This window comes from Apodemus sylvaticus, chromosome 20 (genome assembly GCF_947179515.1).
Source record: "Apodemus sylvaticus chromosome 20, mApoSyl1.1, whole genome shotgun sequence".
Taxonomy (NCBI): Eukaryota; Metazoa; Chordata; class Mammalia; order Rodentia; family Muridae; genus Apodemus; species Apodemus sylvaticus.
This window is the reverse complement of record NC_067491.1, coordinates 11,637,800-11,657,030: the sequence shown is the minus strand read 5'-3', so window position 1 is coordinate 11,657,030 and position 19,231 is coordinate 11,637,800. Positions and strand designations below refer to the sequence as shown.

The 19,231-nt window shown below is 45.4% G+C and overlaps 1 protein-coding gene across 2 annotated transcripts in view; it reads right to left on the bottom strand.

Annotated features, from left to right (window-relative positions):
* The window catches only part of Srgap1 (SLIT-ROBO Rho GTPase activating protein 1), a 283,518-nt gene that overhangs the window by 12,277 nt on the left and 252,010 nt on the right, over positions 1-19,231 (bottom strand). For both annotated transcript variants that reach the window (XM_052164951.1, XM_052164952.1), the window contains exons 16-21: positions 17,679-17,784; positions 14,632-14,856; positions 9,894-9,973; positions 2,796-2,976; positions 960-1,094; positions 478-817 (exon numbers count right to left, since the gene is read on the bottom strand). In XM_052164951.1, coding sequence (XP_052020911.1) covers positions 478-817; positions 960-1,094; positions 2,796-2,976; positions 9,894-9,973; positions 14,632-14,856; positions 17,679-17,784 — 1,067 coding nt within the window. The remainder of the gene's footprint in view (positions 1-477; positions 818-959; positions 1,095-2,795; positions 2,977-9,893; positions 9,974-14,631; positions 14,857-17,678; positions 17,785-19,231) is intronic.

The window sequence follows — 19,231 nt, the reverse complement described above, 5'->3', positions numbered from 1 at the left end:
TGGGCTGGTGGTCCTGGGTTCTATAAGAAAGCAGGCTGAGCAAGCCAGGGGAAGCAAGCCAGTAAGGAACATCCCTCCATGGCCTCTGCATCAGCTCCTGCTTCCTGACCTGCTTGAGTTCCAGTCCCGACTTCCTTTGGTGATGAACTGCAACATGGAAGTGTAAGTGGAATAAACCCTTTCCTCCCCAACTTGCTTCTTGGTCATGATGTTTTACGTAGGAATGCAAACTCTGTCTAAGACACCTGGGTCCTATCTTTCAGTTTTTAAATCAATATGAATCTAATATGCCGGGCATCTTCCAGTAACAAATGGATCATAGCGAGAGATTCACGGCCGAACTTTAGACAGCACGTTTCCTTAGTTTTCTTCAGTAATTTCTATATTTCGATATCATTTACAGATTTTAAGTCTTTCATATTGTCTTCCCCCAACCTGAGTACTTAAGAGTATGATATTCGGTTAACAGCACTATACCTGAGCAATTGTCTCGGGGTCCAGTGGCTTGTGGTCATTGAAGCCAGTGTACTGCCCCGACGATGTAGACCTTCGGATAGGAGGGCTGTCAATCTTCTTGAGGGAGTCGTGCCGGCTGATGTTGGTCAGGCTGCCGTGGCCCGGCCGGCGCCGCCTCTCAGGACTGTCATTGTTGAGGCCACGGCTCTGCAACAGGCCCCTGGGGTGGCTGGCTAGGTTCGGGGATCCCAGATCAATCGAGGAGTTAGAAAGAGCATGTGGGGGATGCAGGGGACAATGGCCATCACTGGTCCTGCCAGGACGTCTTCCCGGAGGGGGTGGCTCTCCTCTCTTTCTCTGCCTAGACATTTAGAGAATAAAGAGAAAAATGGAAGAGCTTTTGACACCAGAGGACACTTTAAGGTTGAGCAATGTCTGATCGTTCGTCACGTCACAGCCCCCGAGGAGGCGAGGTGAGGGTGCTGACAGCCAAAGCCACTCACCTGGCTAAATAGCTATCGGAATGGCGGTCAGTCGGGGAGTTCATGTCCTTGGATGAGGACTTGTCTTCAGTGACTGGCCCGCTGCTTGCTTCGCTGTCAGCTTTTTGGCTCAGTGTGTCTGAAAATGTATCGTCCCTGGAACAATGGGAAGTGTATGAGAGAGAGAGAGAGAGAGAGAGAGAGAGAGAGAGAGACTTCAGCTCGATGAAAACAAAACTAAGGGATGGTATAGAAATAAGACTTCTCTTCATGCAGATGTCCTTGATTTGTAGGCTTGTTAACTCTGCGTAGGGCGTGTGCATATGAGCAGACGCCATCTAGGGAGGCCAGAAGACAGCATTCTACCCCTGGAGCTGAGGTACACCAGTTTGTGAGCCACCAAAGCTGGGTGCTGGGTGCTGGGAACCGAACTCAGGTCTTCTGCAAGAGCGGCATGTCCTCTTAGCCCCGAGTCTCTCTCCAGCATCCTAGAGTAGATTTTCATTCTAAACATAATGTAATTTTGTTGCCAGAAAGTTGAAATTTTCAGGCATACAAAAGAGAAAAATTGTAATCATCTATAACACACCACTCCAGCCAGGGGTGGTGGCGCACGCACGGGAGGCAGAGGTAGGTGGATCTCTGGGAGTTTGAGGCCAGCCTGGTCTACAGAGTGAGTTCCAGGACAGTCGAAGCTCACAGTGAAACCTAGTTTTTGAAAACAAGATAAAACCCATTGAACCAAGAGGCATCTGTGATTAGGTCAATGGTTCCCTTCAGTGTTTAGAATGCATATGAATGCGTGCACATAGACGGAGAGCTTACATTATGGATAACGGCCTCCCTGTTTAGTGGTTTACATATGCACACCTTCATGTCTACATATATACTACATATTTCTTCAGTTGTCATATACATACTTTATTATTTCTAAAGCCATGTAAAAATTTTTTATTCACTTTTATATGGTGTATTCCTCTTTTCTCTTGAAAAGCTACTTGAGGTTGGTAATGAATTGTGAAATGGTATTCTCAGAAGTCAGGGACTCTGCCGTCTGTGCCCATTGTTTTGAATCCTTACACAGATCTGAAACTTCCTCATTGGGGAAATAGACATCATCATCAACATGTCCTTCAACTGCGACTCTGTATTCTCCCTCTTGGGAGCCGGGGATTGAAGCAGCTAGCCGTGAAGAGACGAACTGGCTACCCCGAGAATCATGGTCGTACCAACACCCCAAGTCATTTTCTAGAGGTTAATTTTCTGACACACTGACAAAAGCTGCCTCCCACTAGCTCCTCTCCCTCCAGCTTGGGAAATGCATCCATGCTGGTTCTGAACTCTCAGCCACCATCATGTGTAGCAGAATCCTGAACATCTGTTTCCTTTTAAAAATGAGACAGGGTCTTATTTATCCCTGGCAGGCCTTGTATTTGCTATGTAGCTGTGGCCGGCCTTGACCTCCTGAGCCTCTACCTCCCGTAGGCCCCACCACCCCTGGGTTAGGGTTATGTGGTGTAAGCTGAAGATGGAATCCATTACTTTCTTTGTGAATGCTGGGCAAGTGACTAACCAGTCCCATCTTGATTTCTCTGGGTACATTTCCTAATGCATTGCAAAGTGAATAGTGGACTTTCAAGGACAAGAGGAAATCTTCCATGTAAAATAAATATAGTGATTTAATTATTTTGCATTAAAGTCACAAAGTAGAAAAATTCTGTTCAGCAAGAGAACACACGCCTAGCATATGCAAGACTCAGGGGTTGACTTCCTTGCCCTGGCTCTTCCTACACAAACCCCCACTGGACCCTCCAATAGTTGGAATTCTCAGGCAGCTGAAATGTCGGGCCCACTCACATATCTTGCACGACTATGTACTGATGAGGTACAAGCCCATCGATCCCGTTGTGTCTGCCTTCCCACCAGTCCTCAGAGGCTCGGTGATACAGCAGCAGGGAGGCACCCTTCTTGAAGGACAGCTCTCTAGCTGACCGCCCGACGTAGTCAAACTTGGCAATGGCTTCGATGGGCTCACACTCTACAGGAAAACAACAGAAAATGCAGAGGGATGTGCACGTTAGGAAATGTTCTCTGGAAGCCAACATTAGGCTACAAAAACAGGCTGAATGGGACAACAAGCAAGCCATGAAACAGGAGGCAATAGAGACAGTCAGGGGTGGGAGAGGGGAGAGAGATACTTCCTGTTGTCACTGGTTTTCTAGGCAAAAGAAAAATTGAGCATTAGATCTTAATTTCCTCAGCGTGTTATTGGAGATACAATGACAGTAAAATAAAAAGATTTTGACTTTGCAATATGACATATATAACTTCTCCTTGGCTGCAATATCCGCCACAGTTGTTTTAATCTTCTTTTGACATTGATGGAGTGTGGTCGCAACATGTTAGTGGTGTTTATAGCAGAAAAAAAAAACCCACAATTCCAGCAAGCATGCTTTATTAGCTTTAAAAAATACATAAAACCATCCTGATAGGTGCCATTTGATACATTTATTCGTGGGTGTTTTTGATTTTTTTCATATGGAATCTCAACATTATCATTAAAACTCAGGAAAACTTTGTCTCATTTCATAAATTTTAGTTTTGAAACACTCGTAGGTTAGACCACCCTGTACTTAGAGTAAAAGATTAGAGTCAAAAACTATTTTCTGGGGATCAAGAGGTAATTGATGGGATAGACTGTGATGGTACAAACACAGCATCAGAACTCAAAAGATAGCAGACTAAGATGATCCTGTTCACACAGCACCGTAGGTGCTTTGTGATTTAACCTACTGCAGAAGTGTCGCCCATTCAAGGCCTTTCTCCGCCCCTCCCACCAGCCCCTTACTCTTGTCTCTACTGTCTAGTGGTGAGTAGTCATCTAATGAAAAATGTGAGGGGTATGTGCTTATAGAAACATCTGCACAGCAAACGATGCCTCGTTTGCTTATAGAAACATCTGCACAGTGAATGATATACCTCATTTACTCCAACCTGGGTGTGTGAAAATATTCTAGAATATGAAGGCAATGGGTTGGAGGAAAGCCTGCTCTGTCTCTCAACAGTTCAGGAAATTGCTTTCTATTTCTCTTGATAACCCATCTACTCATTTAAAAGAGTTCATTCTTCCCAGTGTTCACTGTAGCGCCTGCTATACTTACGGATATTAAGGAGGTGAGAGGTTTTTGGGTAAAGAAAGCTAGGCCTCTTTCTCACTTGGTAAATTAGAATTCCTCTGAGACATGTAAAGTAGAAGCAAGAAAACGAGCAAACAAGTAGGAAACCCCTCTGTGAAAGGCCAGTGTAAATTTCAGCAAATCATCATGAGACAAAGAAAAAGGCAGCATCTGTTTTCTGACAGGCAGTGTTTGAGGAAATACTATGTAACAATGCCCAGCCAGGGGGTGGGGCGGGGCAGTGGTGGCGCTCGCCTATAATCCCAGCACTTGGGAGGCAGAGGCAGGCAGATTTCTGACTTTGAGGCCAGCCTGGTCTACAGAGTGAGTTCCAGGACAGCCAGGGCTACACAGAGAAACCCTGTCTCCAAAAAACCAAAATCCAAAAATCAAAACCAACCAACCAAACAAACAAACAAAACCAATGCCCAGCCAGGACCCAAAGCAGTGTTTAAGGAAATAATTATGTAACTGTGCCCAGCTGTGCCACAAGAACCTGCATGGAAAAGGGTGAAAGACTTTTATAGCAACTGGGTAAAACTTTTAGATCCTATGTGATGCTTTGGGTGATTGTGAAGTGTTCCCGCATCGCTCGTGATTTTAGTGGATGGTCCGTAGCTGGGTGGCGCTGTTTGGGGACATTATAGACTTTTTTGGATACTCGGCTTTCCTGGCAGTTTAGGCCTGAGGGGGCAGGGCTAGGGAGTAGGCCAGGTTCCAGCCAAATTCCCTGTTCTCTGAAGACCAGGGTGACCAGCCACCTGTCACTTGTGCTGTCACATTGTCTGCCACCATGTGATCCCCACCATGACAGACTGCCACTCCTTAAACTATGAGTCATAATTCAAGCTGCCACTTAGCAATCCTGTCAGGGATGAGACAAAAAGCAAATAGTATACCTACCACCCAACCTCACACGTACCACCACACTGTGAGCGTAGTAGTGAATATTTATGGAGGCGAGGCTAGAACTATCCATGTAAGTAGAATGGCCCTTTGTTCTACGTTTCCAAAGGAAGAATCTATCCTGCTTGACCTGAGATGACGAGATACCAAGGTCTGTACTCCACTTTACCCCAAAGGTAGAAACAAATAAGATTGCATAGTGAGGGGCTGCTAATTTATTAAAAGCAACTTCATGACATAGGATTTATGAACCCTTGTGTCAAACACGCTTATATTTATATTTTTAATTTAAAAGTGAAAAGCTAGCATAGAGGATGTGATGTGATATGTAATCTATGCACAGTGTGCGACAGAGAAAGGAACAGACTTGTCATTGTTCTCAGTGCTTGTCATGTCATGTGAGTGCTGGCCAAAGGGCTATGCAGAACAACATAGATATTAAGTACTCAAATATGTGAGTACACATATAGCTGTCTTCAGACACTCCAGAAGAGGGCATTGGATCCCGTTACAGATGGTTGTGAGCCACCATGTGGTTGCTGGGAATTGAACTCAGGAGCTCTGGAAGAGCAGTCAGTGCTCTTACCCACTGGGCCATCTCTCCAGCCCAACGTACTTAAATAATTCCAGAATCACGACCCCTGTGATGGTCATATGTTTTTATCATTGCCTTTTCACATAACACACACCAGGGCTATCAGATTCACCAGATCTCCTGAACTGTGGGCCAGGTTACACAAAGATGAGCACTCGCATCAGAAGACCATTTCAGTGCTGATGCTAGTATATCAACAAGTAATTTTCAGCAATTCCATTATTTTGACCTCTTTGTGCTCTTCTGGGAGCCATTTCACAGTCAAGTGTCAATCAATAAGCTATTTACAGAATCTTGGTCTGTGCGGTGCATCACAAATCAATCCCAGGGCATGGGAGCCATGGCACTTTTATACGGAGAGTCTTATTGGTCCTTTGGGGGGGGAGTCCTGCAGAGACTTTTTAGAATGCTGCTACTGCTGACATCAGTAGCAATCATAGCAAGGGTGTAACATGGTGACTTAGTGATTCTGCATGGCTCTGCTAACTGTGCAGAGGGCATGTGGCCTCAGCAGAGAGGAGAGTGGTTGCCTGGTGTTATCAAGTCCTAGGCTCACAGTCTTGCACTTTTAGTATGACGTAATAACGCTGTGGGCACTTTATCATCCCTAATATACTTGCTTCTAGATTTGTCATCTACTGCCCTTGCAGTGGTTGGTTTTGTTCTGTGACAGCCTCTCCTGAAAACAGGATTGGGTCTCGGTAGTGATACCATGATAGAGTAAAGGACAACATCTGACAGTCAAAAAGGTGGCTGGTGTTCCAGTGGATTTAGCTAAGGCACTTTGAAGGCCGGCTGTGGTGCGAGCATGTATGTCCTTAGAGGGCACTGCTTTTCTTTCCAGCAAAAAGTGGTGGCTGTGACCAAATCAAATGCCATCTACAGCGTTGAATGTTCAACCAAGATTCTTTCTTGGTGTCGAAAGGTAGACATTTGACAGATGAAGTGATGTTGGAACTGGTATGTGGGGAGAGAAAGCTGGTTGGGTTTTATCTAACCTGGAGAAAGCAAAGGAATGAATACTCAGAAGTCAGTAGAGGAGGGAAAAAGGAGGATTGAGCCGGGGAGAGAAATAGACCCAGGACAAGAAAAGGATGGTATTGGAGGAGTTGGAGACTAGGCTCTGCTTGGCCTCAGCATCCTGAGCATCCTCCTCCCCTGCCCAAAAACTGCACTCGTGGACTGGAGATAAGGCTCAGGGCTAAGAACACCAACTGCTCTTCCAAAGGTCCTGAGTTCAAATCCCAGCAACCACATGGTGGCTCACAACCAACTGTAATGAGATCTGATGCCCTCTTCTGGTGCCTGAAGACAGCTACAGTGTACTTTACAAAAATTTCACTCTTAGTATTCAAAGAACATCAGTGTAGCATCCTTGGCCCCCCCCCCCCCGCCCCCACTGCCCTCTGTATCTTTTCACAGACTGCTCCCATCTCCCTCACCGTATAGCTCCTTCCTACCATCCTAAGGAAATATCTGTTTTAAGACTTTTGTACACATCATCTCTGAGGATGCTGTGTGTACTGTTGTTCTTAGGTTGGTCTCAAGAGTCTGCAAGCGAAATGCATAATGTGGAAACCTTTAAGCTAAAAACGGCAGACAGTCAGTCCTACAGGCTGCTGCTGTGTCCCAGGGAGAAAGAAATAAAAAGATTCTTTGCAAGAGGCTATCTTCGTGAGGCTAGAGTCCTGAGACACACATCAAAAATTTATATGCATGCTGGAAAGAAGAGACCCAGTGAGTGAGAGATTTGAAAAAGGTGTTAGAGTTATCAGACACATAGCATGAAAGGTCAGGTATTTGGGTAAAGATCAAAGAAATTTAAAACAAAACAAAACAAAACAAAAGACCAAGCAGCAGATATGTTAAGTATACCAGGTAAAAAAATTTAGTGTGTTGAAGGAGAATTTGCACACAGCTAAGAGAAAATTTAAAGTAGGTTATTAAAGAAAAGGAACTGGGCATGGAGGTGTATGGTAGTAATCCCAGCCCCCGGGGCAGAGTGCAGGGACGGTAAGTTTATAGTCAGCTCATACTGCACAGCAAGACTCTTAACAAAACAAAACAACAAAACAAAACAAAACAAAACAAAACACCACAGAAACCCAAAGACTGGTGGTAGATCCCTTTTCTCAGGTGCAGAAGGTCATGGGCTCAATTCTTATCAGCACAGGAGAAGTGCTAACAACTGGTGTGAAGCACTGAAGTTTGAAAGTTAGAAAAAGCCAAGCAACGGTGGCACATACCTTTAATCCCAGCACTGGGGAGGCAGAGGCAGACAGATCACTGAGTTTGAGGCTAGCCTGGTCTACGGAGTGAATTCCAGGACAGCCAGGGCTACACAGAGAAACCCTGTCTTGCAAAATAGAAGAAAAAGAAATGGTGTCTTAAGAGAAAGTATCAGAGTGAATTTGGAGATAGTAAACAATTGGGGATCTGCTCACGGCCTGAGCTATAAATAGTTTAGAGTGGCAGCTCTTGCCATGCCAACACATGTGAAACGGGTAAAGCTGTAGCTCTTCTCTCAGCAGGGTTTAGAGATTAAAAAAAAAAATCAAGCATTTGAAAACTAGAGTCTGAAATGTAATCGAAAAGGACCCGGAACAGCACAAACGGCAAAGCGCGAGGTTCTTAAGTGAAGACGGCGAGAGCCCAGAGGCAAGGACAGGACACGGGAGGAGAGGAGACGTTCCACGCACAGGCAGGCGCTCAGCTCATAACTCTGAAAGGACAGCGGATGCTGGGACAGGTGTGACATGTACGCACATGGAAGAAAGTAAGTGACCCCCACCTCACAGCATAACCTCCATGAGTGTAAGAAAGAAGAAAACCCAAATGCTGAAGAGAGAACAGAGAGCCACAGCACGAGTGGCAGTGGCTATTGTCATGATCACCAAGGACACGGAAATCCAAACCTCCAAACCACAGTGAGATCCCGCCCTGTGCTGTTAGGACGGTCTCCCTGACGGACAATAAATGTCGGGGTCTGCAGAAGCAAGACCTGTGTGCACATTATCACGTCGGTGACACGTGCGGTCGCGTGGGTGCTGTGGGAAACAGAAGGAGGAGGAGTTCTAAAAATTAAAATAGAGGGTGCGGTCGAGAATTCAGATGCTGATCCAAAAGAACTGAAGTCGGAATGACAAGGAAAGACAGTCCTAGGGACGGTCCCTGAGGCACCAGGCATAAGGTAAGATGTGCAACTAGGTCCCAGAGGGAGTCGGGAAGGCCCAGACAGTGGGGCATGCACATGCAAGGGAGCGCTGTCCGGACTTTTAAAAAGGAGGGCAAGCCCCAACATGGATGGGCGTGACAGAAGCTATAGACTGCATGGCTCTGCTCACGTCAAGAGCCTAAAATAGGGCTGGACAGATGGCTCAGTGGTTAAGAGCACTGACTGCTCTTCCAGAGGTCCTGAGTTCAATTCCCAGCAACCACATGGTGGCTCACAACCATCTGTAATGAGATCTGGCATCCTCTTCTGACATGAAGCTATATATGCAGAACACTGTGTATATGATAGATAGATAGATAGATAGATAAATAAATAAATAAATAAATAAATAAATAAATAGGGCTGGAGAGATAGCTTAGTGCTTAAGAGCACTGACTGTTCCTCCAGAGGTCTTGAGTTCAATTCCCAGGCACCACCTGTTGGCTTGTAACCATCTGTCATGGGATCTGATGTACTCTTCTGCTGTGTGTCTGAAGACAGCTACAGTGTACTCAAATAAATAAATAAAAATAAATAAAGGAGCCTAAAATAGTCAACTTCATAGAGTCAAAGGGATGGAGGTCACCAAGGGCTGGAGGGCTCGGGAATCACCAGTCGGAAGGATATGGTTTCAGTCAGGCAAGGTGGACGTGCTCTAGAGACCTGGTGTGCAGAGCCAGACCTGTGGTCATGACAACATGTACTTAAAATGGGTGACGAGGGAAGTCTGTTAAGTGTTGAGAGGTAGGGGAAGGAAAAGACACAGAGGGACCACCTTCCTTCCTTCCGGGCTTAGCAGGGTTTCCTTCAAGTTCACCAAGAGAGAGAAAAACAGGACAGAAACATGGATAAACTTGTCTGCTTTAAACCAAGCCCAGGGAAAGATGAGTCTTAGAGCAGAGAGGGTGTTTTTGAATCAGCACACGAACCCACTTCTTAGATATAACACCAGAGAAGACGAACAGCAAGCCAAGACACTACGTCAGATAAAAGAAGCTTGGGAGCTCCATTGCTAAATAAAAACCAAAAGCAACAGACAGGAGCGCCGGCCGGCCGGGGCTTACCGTCTTCGCTGGTGTGGGGTTCCGTGCCGGCGTCTTGGTCCACCTCCTCCAGTGTCCCGTGCTCACTGTACGGGCTGTCGCTGTTGGGAGGAATCAGAAATGTATATGAGAGCAAAGGGTATTGATTCCTAAGGGAGTAAGTCCCACGGCCAGGAGCCCCACAAGATGTCTGGTGCAAACGCATTCCTGGGTATCTGACCGCAGAATGCCCGCACCTCCATTGATTATCTGGCTCTATGGCTGTGCATGTGGACATGTTATGTATATGATGGTCACTCTAACAGCATCCATTTTGGGGCACTCTAGAATAACCTAAGAGACCAGCCTCTGGCATGCCTGTGAGGGATACCCCATTAGGTTAGTTCAAGTGGGAAGACCCACCTTAAGGGTGGGGTCCTGGACTCCACAAAAGGAGAAAGCTGGCTGTGCACAAGCTCCCGTCTCCCTGTGCTTCCTGATCGCTGATGTCTGACCAGCTGCCTCGGGTCATGCTTCTGCCATGACAGACCGTACCCCGGAACTGTGAAGGAGGCAGAAGAAACTACTTCTACCCACAATGCTTTTGTCGGGATGTTTTACCTCAGCAACAGGAAAAGTAAAAAAAATTTTGGTGTGTGTACATATGATGCACATATGTATGTGTATATACATGTGTGTACGTATGTGTACATGTATATGCATGAATTTATCTTTTACAATCTTATTATGGCAAGTTTACTTACAGGAAAAAAGTATTGCTAATAATTCTTATTCAAATAAGTGCAAACTGGTTGACTTCAGGTAGAGGACGTTTGATTATTGCTCAACAGACGGCAATCTTTGAGAATTCACCATTTTTATCGACATACAAGTTGAGAATTCTGTGACTTCTGGGAGGTGACTGTAGCATTTTTTTCTATCATCTCCTGCATTCATTTCATTTCCACATGAGAATTGTGTTTTTATTATCCTGTGTTTTGCAACTGTAGCATCATCATCCACCACCTTCTGCCTTCAGATGTTTGCTAATAGAAGGTTTTGACCACAAATACCAACCTGATATTCCTCGGAAAACCCATTTATAGAGCCAGCGGGGCAAGGGTAACTGCTGTGTTGTTGACTTGACTCTGTGTTTACAAAGAGTGACACTGAGGGAGGGAGACGGATCAGTGCCCAAGCATGCGGACCCGAGTGTGAATCCCTCGCACCCCCCTAACAAGCCAGGCCATGCTCTGTGTTCCTGTACCCCAGTGTCAGGAAGACAGATGGGTGAGACTTGCTGCCTGCCAGTCTAGTCCCAGGGACAGTGACACACACACACACACACACACATACACACATACATGTGCACACAGTACATACACACACAGAGGCACATATATTTATACAGATAGACACACATATAGACACACACATGCATATCGACAAACACACAGACACACACACATGCATACAGACAAACACACACACACACACAGACAACACACAGACATACACACACATGCATACAGACACATGCATACAGACACACACACATGCATACAAACACACAGACATACACACACATGCATACAAACACACAGACATACACACACATGCATACAAACACACAGACATACACACATGCATACAGACACACACAGACACATGCATACAGACACACACAGACACATGCATACAGACAAACACACATGTATACAAACACACAGACATACACACACATGCATACAGACAAACACACAGACATACACACACGAATACAGACACACACAGACATACATACACATGCATACAGACACACATACACACAGACATACACACACATGCATACAAACACAGACATGCATACGATCACACACACAAACACACATATACCACATATATGTACAGCACACATACACCACACACACAGACATATACCCACATACACAATGCATACATACACGCACACATACACTGATACAGACACACACACCACACACATATACAGCACACACACACATGCATACAGATACACATACATACATACACAAGTTCTCATAGGAACACTACTAACAGAACATTCTTCAGTCCATGCTGCTGGCTGCAAGGCTATCATCACACAGCCCTTTTTGGAAGAGCAGCAACAACACAATGCTCTGGAATCATATCCACACACTCGCTGCAGATCTACATACTGTGTCTTTGTCGATTGTTTTCAAAACAGGGTTTCTCTGGTATAGCCCTGGCTGTACTAGAACTCTGTAGACCAGGCTGGCCACGCACCTAGAGCTCGGCCTGCCTCTGCCTCCCAAGTGCTGTAATTAAAGGCATGCACCAGCACTGCCTACTTTGTCTTTGAGACAACAAAGAAGACAGCGGATTTGACTCACATGACCCTCCATTTGGGAGTGCTGAGCACAGCTCTGACACTGGCCTCAAAGTAAATATGTCTGTGAAATGAAGTTATGTACCTCAGCATGACGGAGTTTATTCACTTACTCTCCCAGAGGAAGACTTTAGTTGGTACCTGTCATATACCTACTCAAGACAATACCGCTGAATCAAATTTCATGTGTAACATCGCCGCTACAGCACAGGCCTGCAAGACAGCACGCCTGGCTCCTAGTTCTGAAGGCAGACACGTGTGGATAGCAGTGCCCAGTTTTCTTAACCACCACACTGTGTACGACTTAAGTGGGAAAAAGAAGTATTTTCAAAAAAATCTCGGCCTGTGGAGGTCTCAGTGGTCTCCTGAGAAAGGGGCAGACTGAAGGCCCTTCAGTCCCTGCCCCCGCAAGACCAAGACTGGGAAGGCTCACGTGCTCTGGAATCAGATGTATCTGCTGTTATGGTTGGAATTAAGATTCCCAAATCCCCATGTGGATGATATTTGCGGGTGACACTCTCATGAAGGAATTAGAAAGACCACGGCCACAGGAGGCCCACAGAGATCTGGACATGCATATTATCGTGTCTTGTTCTTGCCATCTGATCCCTGACCGTGTTAGGGAGGCCTTCCTAGGAGCCCTTCCAGCCTCCGTAACTATGAGGAGTTCTCCTCTTCCTAAATTACCTGGTCAGTGGTATGCTGTGAGAGCCAGAGACAGTAAACTACGGTACCTGGGCTGCTCCCAGTTACTATTAAATAATATTAATACTAAGTGCTAACCTTTGGGTGTACTTACTGACCTCTCTAAAGTTATTTTGAAGAATACCCATGATAAATAAGTCACTGATTAATAAGTGCCCCGACTGGCTGACAACAGAGGACCCCAAGGATTTGAGACTTTTGTTATTTATGACTTATAGAAAAATGGTTCAAGCACACCTATCAAATACCAAATAATGAGCACAGACACTTTAAGATTTCTGCCTTTTAGGGTTACTCAATTGACTTCCACTTGTGTTTCTGGCTGGGAAGTGATACTAGCTTAAAAATGTTTAGTGTCAAAACATATTAGTATAAAGTTGCTCATAGTGACCTGGGCTACTTTCATATTTACTTGTAAGAGGGAAAATGAAAAAAGAAAGAATAAAAAGTGTATTTGATTGACATGGCTCTTTTGCAGAGAGAATGTTAAGAAACTTGTCTACTAATCATCAGATGATAAGGCTCCCTGATAAGGCTGGGGACACACGGGTCAGCGGCAGACTGTTTCCCAAGCGCACAAGGACACAAGTGTTTGATCCTCAGCATAGATAAACAGAAGCCCAGACCCAAATAAAACCCCCGGATGGACATGAAATCTGTTAATTTGGTTAGTCAACTTTTCTCAATTTAGAATAGTGGTAAAAATTAATCTCTCCCTCTCCCCCTCTGTCTGTCTCGGTCTCTTCCTTATTCTCACTTTGTCTCTGTCTGTCTGTCTGTCTCTCCAGATTTCTCTCTCTCTCTCTCTCTCTGGACAGACCTCTCCAGGTACTTGCTATATGGATGGGCTGGCCAGTGACTGATGCACACCCTGCTATAAACAAACCCTTAAAAGGCAAAACTCTTATTGTTGACGGAGGCCCAGAGGGGTCAGAGTTACCTAGAAAAGAGGATGTGAACATGCGCCTTCATAATAAAGCCCTCTTGCCACAGAGACCACTCTTCTCAAATGCTTTCCTTCTTCCTTTGTCTGTTTTTCCTTTTTAAAAATTAAAAGCATTCGTAGTTTATGGGCAGTTAATTTTATTTATTTATGTGTGTATGTCTCTGTGTGGTATATGCATGTGTGTGTGTGTGTGCTGTATGTATGTGTGTGTGTGTGTGTGCTGTATGCATGTGTGTGATGTGTGTGTGTGGTGTGTGCATGTGTGTGTGCGCTGTATGTATGTGTGTGTGTGTGTGGTGTGTGCATGTGTGTGCTGTATGTATGTGTGTGTGCTGTATGTGTGTGCGTCTGTGTGTGTGTGTGTGTGTGTGTGGTGTGTGCATGTGTATGCTTGTATACTGGCTCATGCCTGTGCATGTAGAACCTAGAGTCTGAGACCAATATCTTACTGGCTTGCTCCTCCCTTATTTCTTGAATCAGTCTCTGACTGAACCTGGAGGTCACTGCTTGCAGGGGCTGGATGTCCAGTGAGCTGCTGGCATCCCCCTACCTTGGCACTGGGGTTATAGGCACAAAATGTTAGGCAGACACTGTTGTGCCTAACATTTCCTGGGATCTGAACTCAGGTTCTCACGGTCCAGCAGTAAGCACTTTAAACTCCCTGGTCCTTGGCAGTTCACTTTTATAATTCAGTCAGGAACTACGTGTCCCTGAGAGGGAGGCTCCGTTCTCGGACTCACCAGTAGTCGCCTCCGGCCATACACTTCTCGTACACAGGGCCATCCAGTTCTTTAGCATCTGGGAAAATAGTCTCATGGTGGATGATGATGGTCTTCACGATCTCGTTCACATGTGCCTGGCAGGACACTTGGTCCTGTATTTCCGGAACGGGCATCAGCGTTGGGCCGAAGCAAATGGCCAGATTGTAAGGGTCCATCATGTTCTCGTCACTGTACTGGGAGAGGCTGCAAAGAGGGGGGAGAGCTGGTCACAGCCAGTTTGGGGAAACAATGCACTTAACAGGATACTAAGTATTCTGATCCCCTCCCCCCAGACTCAGTTTCTCTTTGTAGCCCTGGCTGTCCTAGAATTGGCTCTGTAGACCAGGCTAGGCTCCAACTCAGGGATCCACAGGGATCCTCCTGCCTCTACAGTGCTGGGATTCAAGGTGAGTGCCACTGCCACCACCACCTGGCTATATTTTGAGTTTATTTTACTAAAAAAAAAAAGTTTGTGTGTGTGTGTGTGTGTGTATGTGTGTGCACACGCACATGTGTGTCCACACAGAGTACAGGTGTAGACAGAAGGGGTATCAAATCCCTGGAGCTGAGATGGTTGTGAGCCATCTGATGTGGGCACTGAGATCTGAACTCACCCTTCAGAAGACTAGTGCACGCTCTTGACCACTAGCCGCCTCTCCAGTGCCCTGACCTTGTATTTTGAAAATATGGAATATACAATTTTTTTTGTCTTTTATCATTGGAGAAAAACTCGATACCCATGCCGCTGGGAGCTGGCTCACCAAACCCCAAATAGAGTAAGAGGACAGGTTCAACTAGCTAGGGAATGGGGGGTGGTGGGAGACACACATCCTCTTTGGGTGAATGAGAGGCGTTTTCTAACATCGTGCGTTTAAAACAACGTCAACCCTAACAGAGATAAGGACCAAGCAGATGAGTTCCACTTGTAACTGTTGAGGCAAGGCTCATAAATGCACTGAGCCCGTGAATCTGTACAGTGCACCTCCCATAAAGCCTCAGGGTGGTATCTTTAAATTTGCCCTACCATTCAAAACTATCTTAGTTTATATTTGTTCTCCTCTCCCACTCCCCCCAAAAAAAAACCATGAAAAAAGAAACTAGAATAAAAGTAAAAAAACATCTTTTCTTCAAGGGGGCGAAGCACAACTGTAGATTAATAACCTGCTGCTGTGTGCTTACCGCCACTAGGTGACAACCCTTGCCACAAAAGACATTGAAAACTCGAGACAAAGGAAGAAACCCTTATTCTCTGATTTCATTGAAGGTGGGGAAGCTCTGGGGACACCCCTGGCTGTCTGCTACTAATCTCTAAACTCGATAGTACAGATATTTATGAGACCGCGTCACAGGCGACTCTAAGCGAGCCTGGTCTTTAATGTCTGGCCTCTGACGTGCAGGGAATCTGACAGCTCCGAGACGTTCTCGCCGGTGTACAGAATGTCAGCCACAAAAGGAAATGTGAACGGCAGGTGAGCAGACGGGTGGAAGGAAAAGCGATCCTCAGCTGCCTTTGTGAGACAGCGACAGACGAAGAGCGCCCGCCCACGACACAAGCCAACGTGGCCCTTTGGCCCCGAGTGGAGATAAGATGGTCTGGACAGTGGATAACGCAGAGTGCTCTCCACAGCCACCGTCCGTCTGTTCCTCCCGCCCGCCGGCCATTTCTCAAATAGACAGCATCCCCCCTTCCGCCCTCCAAAAAGCTTCACAGGATGCTGCCACGAGGCAATTGAGTGACAGATGACTTTGAAACGTGGGATGGGGGTGGGGCGGGGAGGGAAGTGAGACTCAGAATAAAAGATCATCCAAATTTCAAAACTCACACCTGGGCTCAGTGGAAAGGATCAGGTTCGATCCTGCCAGGTGTTTATTTTCTCCTGGCTTGAAGAACACAAACTTGATTTTTTTTTTTTTTTAAATGATGATTTCTAGGTTTTCATTTTATGGCAGAAAAGAGCAGCTAATCTCTCTCTTTAGGATTCCTGTGTCCAGCAGCTTGGCTGAGGCGGGGCCATCATCTTTCCCTGCAGGGCAGTGAGGGCATCCCTGGGCAGAACCACTAAAGGCAGCGCCAGTACCTGACTCCACGAGGTGTTTGCCTTTCGCTCAGGCCTTGATGACATTTTTGGTTGGACGCGGCTTTCCTAGGTCACTGTGGGTTGCTGGCTCACGGCGAGAACAGCACCACATCAGTTGGGGGAGGGAAAGCATGTATGCCAAGGTAAAGATGGAGCTGCCCTCCCACTGCCTGGGTGACCAGCCTTAGTCAAAGGTGGCGATAGGCACCTATCTATTTAATGTGGATGCGGTTCATGCCCTTCAAAGGTAGCACTTCTGTCCATATGGCTGGAATCATAGCTGCTTGACTGAAAGGTTGCAAAGCAGAAGACTTCTGGGTAGGATATGGGGCGATGTCTCTACAATGGAACCCGTGCACCAGCGAGCTGACTGGAAACAAAGTTGCCGTATCAAAGTTAAGTTTCTTTCTAAACGTTGTAGTGACTTTTAAAAATTCTTGTTGTGTCATAGTAGAGACTGTATTATGTCTATTTTCTTCTTGACAAGGTCTCATCATAGCAAATTTGTGAAAAATTATACTTTTGGGTTGATGTTTAAGTCACCTACGATTCCCCTCCATCCCTGACTACAATGTTTTTAAAAAAAAAAAAGCCAGACCTTTTTTTCCCTAGGAGAAGGTGGTTTACATCATTTTGACGAAAAACACTTATGACACGTCCTCTGGATGGAAGTTAGAAAAACACATATTTCACTAGAAAGTGTTATTTATAGTAGTATTTTGGATACTTTACATTTATGGCTAGCCACAGTTTCTGTATCTGGAGTAGACTATTCATGCATCATAGAAAGACCTGGATCTCTGGAGGAAAAAAGAATGTTCCTTCTGTCTACACTCAATCACTTTCCCTCAACTCTGTTGATGAATGGAACTCAATACATGTTTTATAGGATCCAAGAACACAGACAGAACACAGATGGACATTTTGGGAACACAGAGGGGTACTTACTGATTGAGGAAGGCAAACAGGTATCTCATCACTATAAGGACCGACCTGGGCAAGGTCAGGAGGAGTTTGCGGATGTGGAGCGCCCTCTCATAGAGATTATCTATTCCTGAAGGCAGAAGATGATATGGTCAGAGTCCCCTTGGGTCACAGAGCAGTTCATTGCAACACCCCTTACAGGGACACGCTCCAGCATCAGCGGCACCTTGACCATAGCAGGAAGCGGTCACATGGTCACATGTGTGTGCCATCTTCCCCAGAGGCAGCTGTGTTTCCTCTGACCCTTCCCTGGTCACGGTTACCCCTGAGTTTATCTGCACACTACTCCCTAGCCCCCCTTTTCCCTCTTTCTCTACCTAGTTTAGAGCCAGGGTCTTGTTATGTAACCCAGATGACCTCTGGTCTTTGCTTCACAGGTGCTGGGGTAACAGGTATGTACCACACTGGTTTATTTTATGTGATGGACACTGTATTGGCCTTGAGTAATTTGAAGTCCTTGTACATTAGAAACCACTTCTCTCACTTGTTTTGAGCACTAAATTTTGCCGCTCATGTGGTCCCAACGCCTTCTTGCTGCATGTGAACTAAGCCATATTTCTCGGATCTATCTATCTATCTATCTATCATCTGTCTATCATCTATCTATCATCTAATATCATCTATCTATATCTATCTATCATCTATCTATCATCTAATATCTATCTATCTATCATCTAATATCATCTATCTATATCTATCTATCATCTATCTATCATCTAATATCTATCTATCTATCATCTAATATCATCTATCTATCTATCTATCTATTCATCATCATTTTCTATCTATCTATCTATCTATTCATCATCATTTTCTATCTATCTATCTATCTATCTATCTATCTATCTATCTATCTATCTATCATCTAATATCATCTATCTGTCTGTCCACCGTCTGTCTATCCATCCATATATCAATGTATCCATCCATCCATCCATCCATCCATCCATCTAGATATCAATGCATCCATTCATCTATCCATCCCTGCATATCAATGTTTTGAGATAACTCTGAGGCTATCCTGTGATTTTGTATTATAGTCTGTTGTCCTTAACTCGTCTAGAGATACTGCTGGATTCTACTCTGTCCTGAGCTGCTGATGCCACGCCCCAGGCTTCCCTCAAGGCTGCTTCCTTCTGTCAGTGTCAGCCTCCTCCAGTCTCAAGGTAATAACTACCACTTCCAACATGTCTCTCCCGACTCCAGTGTCACTTTGGTGTTTCTGCTGCAGATTACTGCACTGCTAATTTCTCCAGCAAGTTTTACCATTTCTCACTTGGGGGACTAGAATGCCATCCAGTTTCCCCTTTAAGTTAATTTGTGGTGCTCGGCCTTGACTTGGGTTCATGTGGGGAGGTTTTCAAAATGGCCGCTATTCCTTTATACAGTCCTGGTTGCAAACTGTGGTTCTAACTACTCAGACCAAGCTTATTTTCCTGGGATTTTGAGTGCTGACGCAAGCTGCTTTCTACTTATTATCAAAGTGGGCATTTTGTTTTGCCCTCCATTAGGCTGAA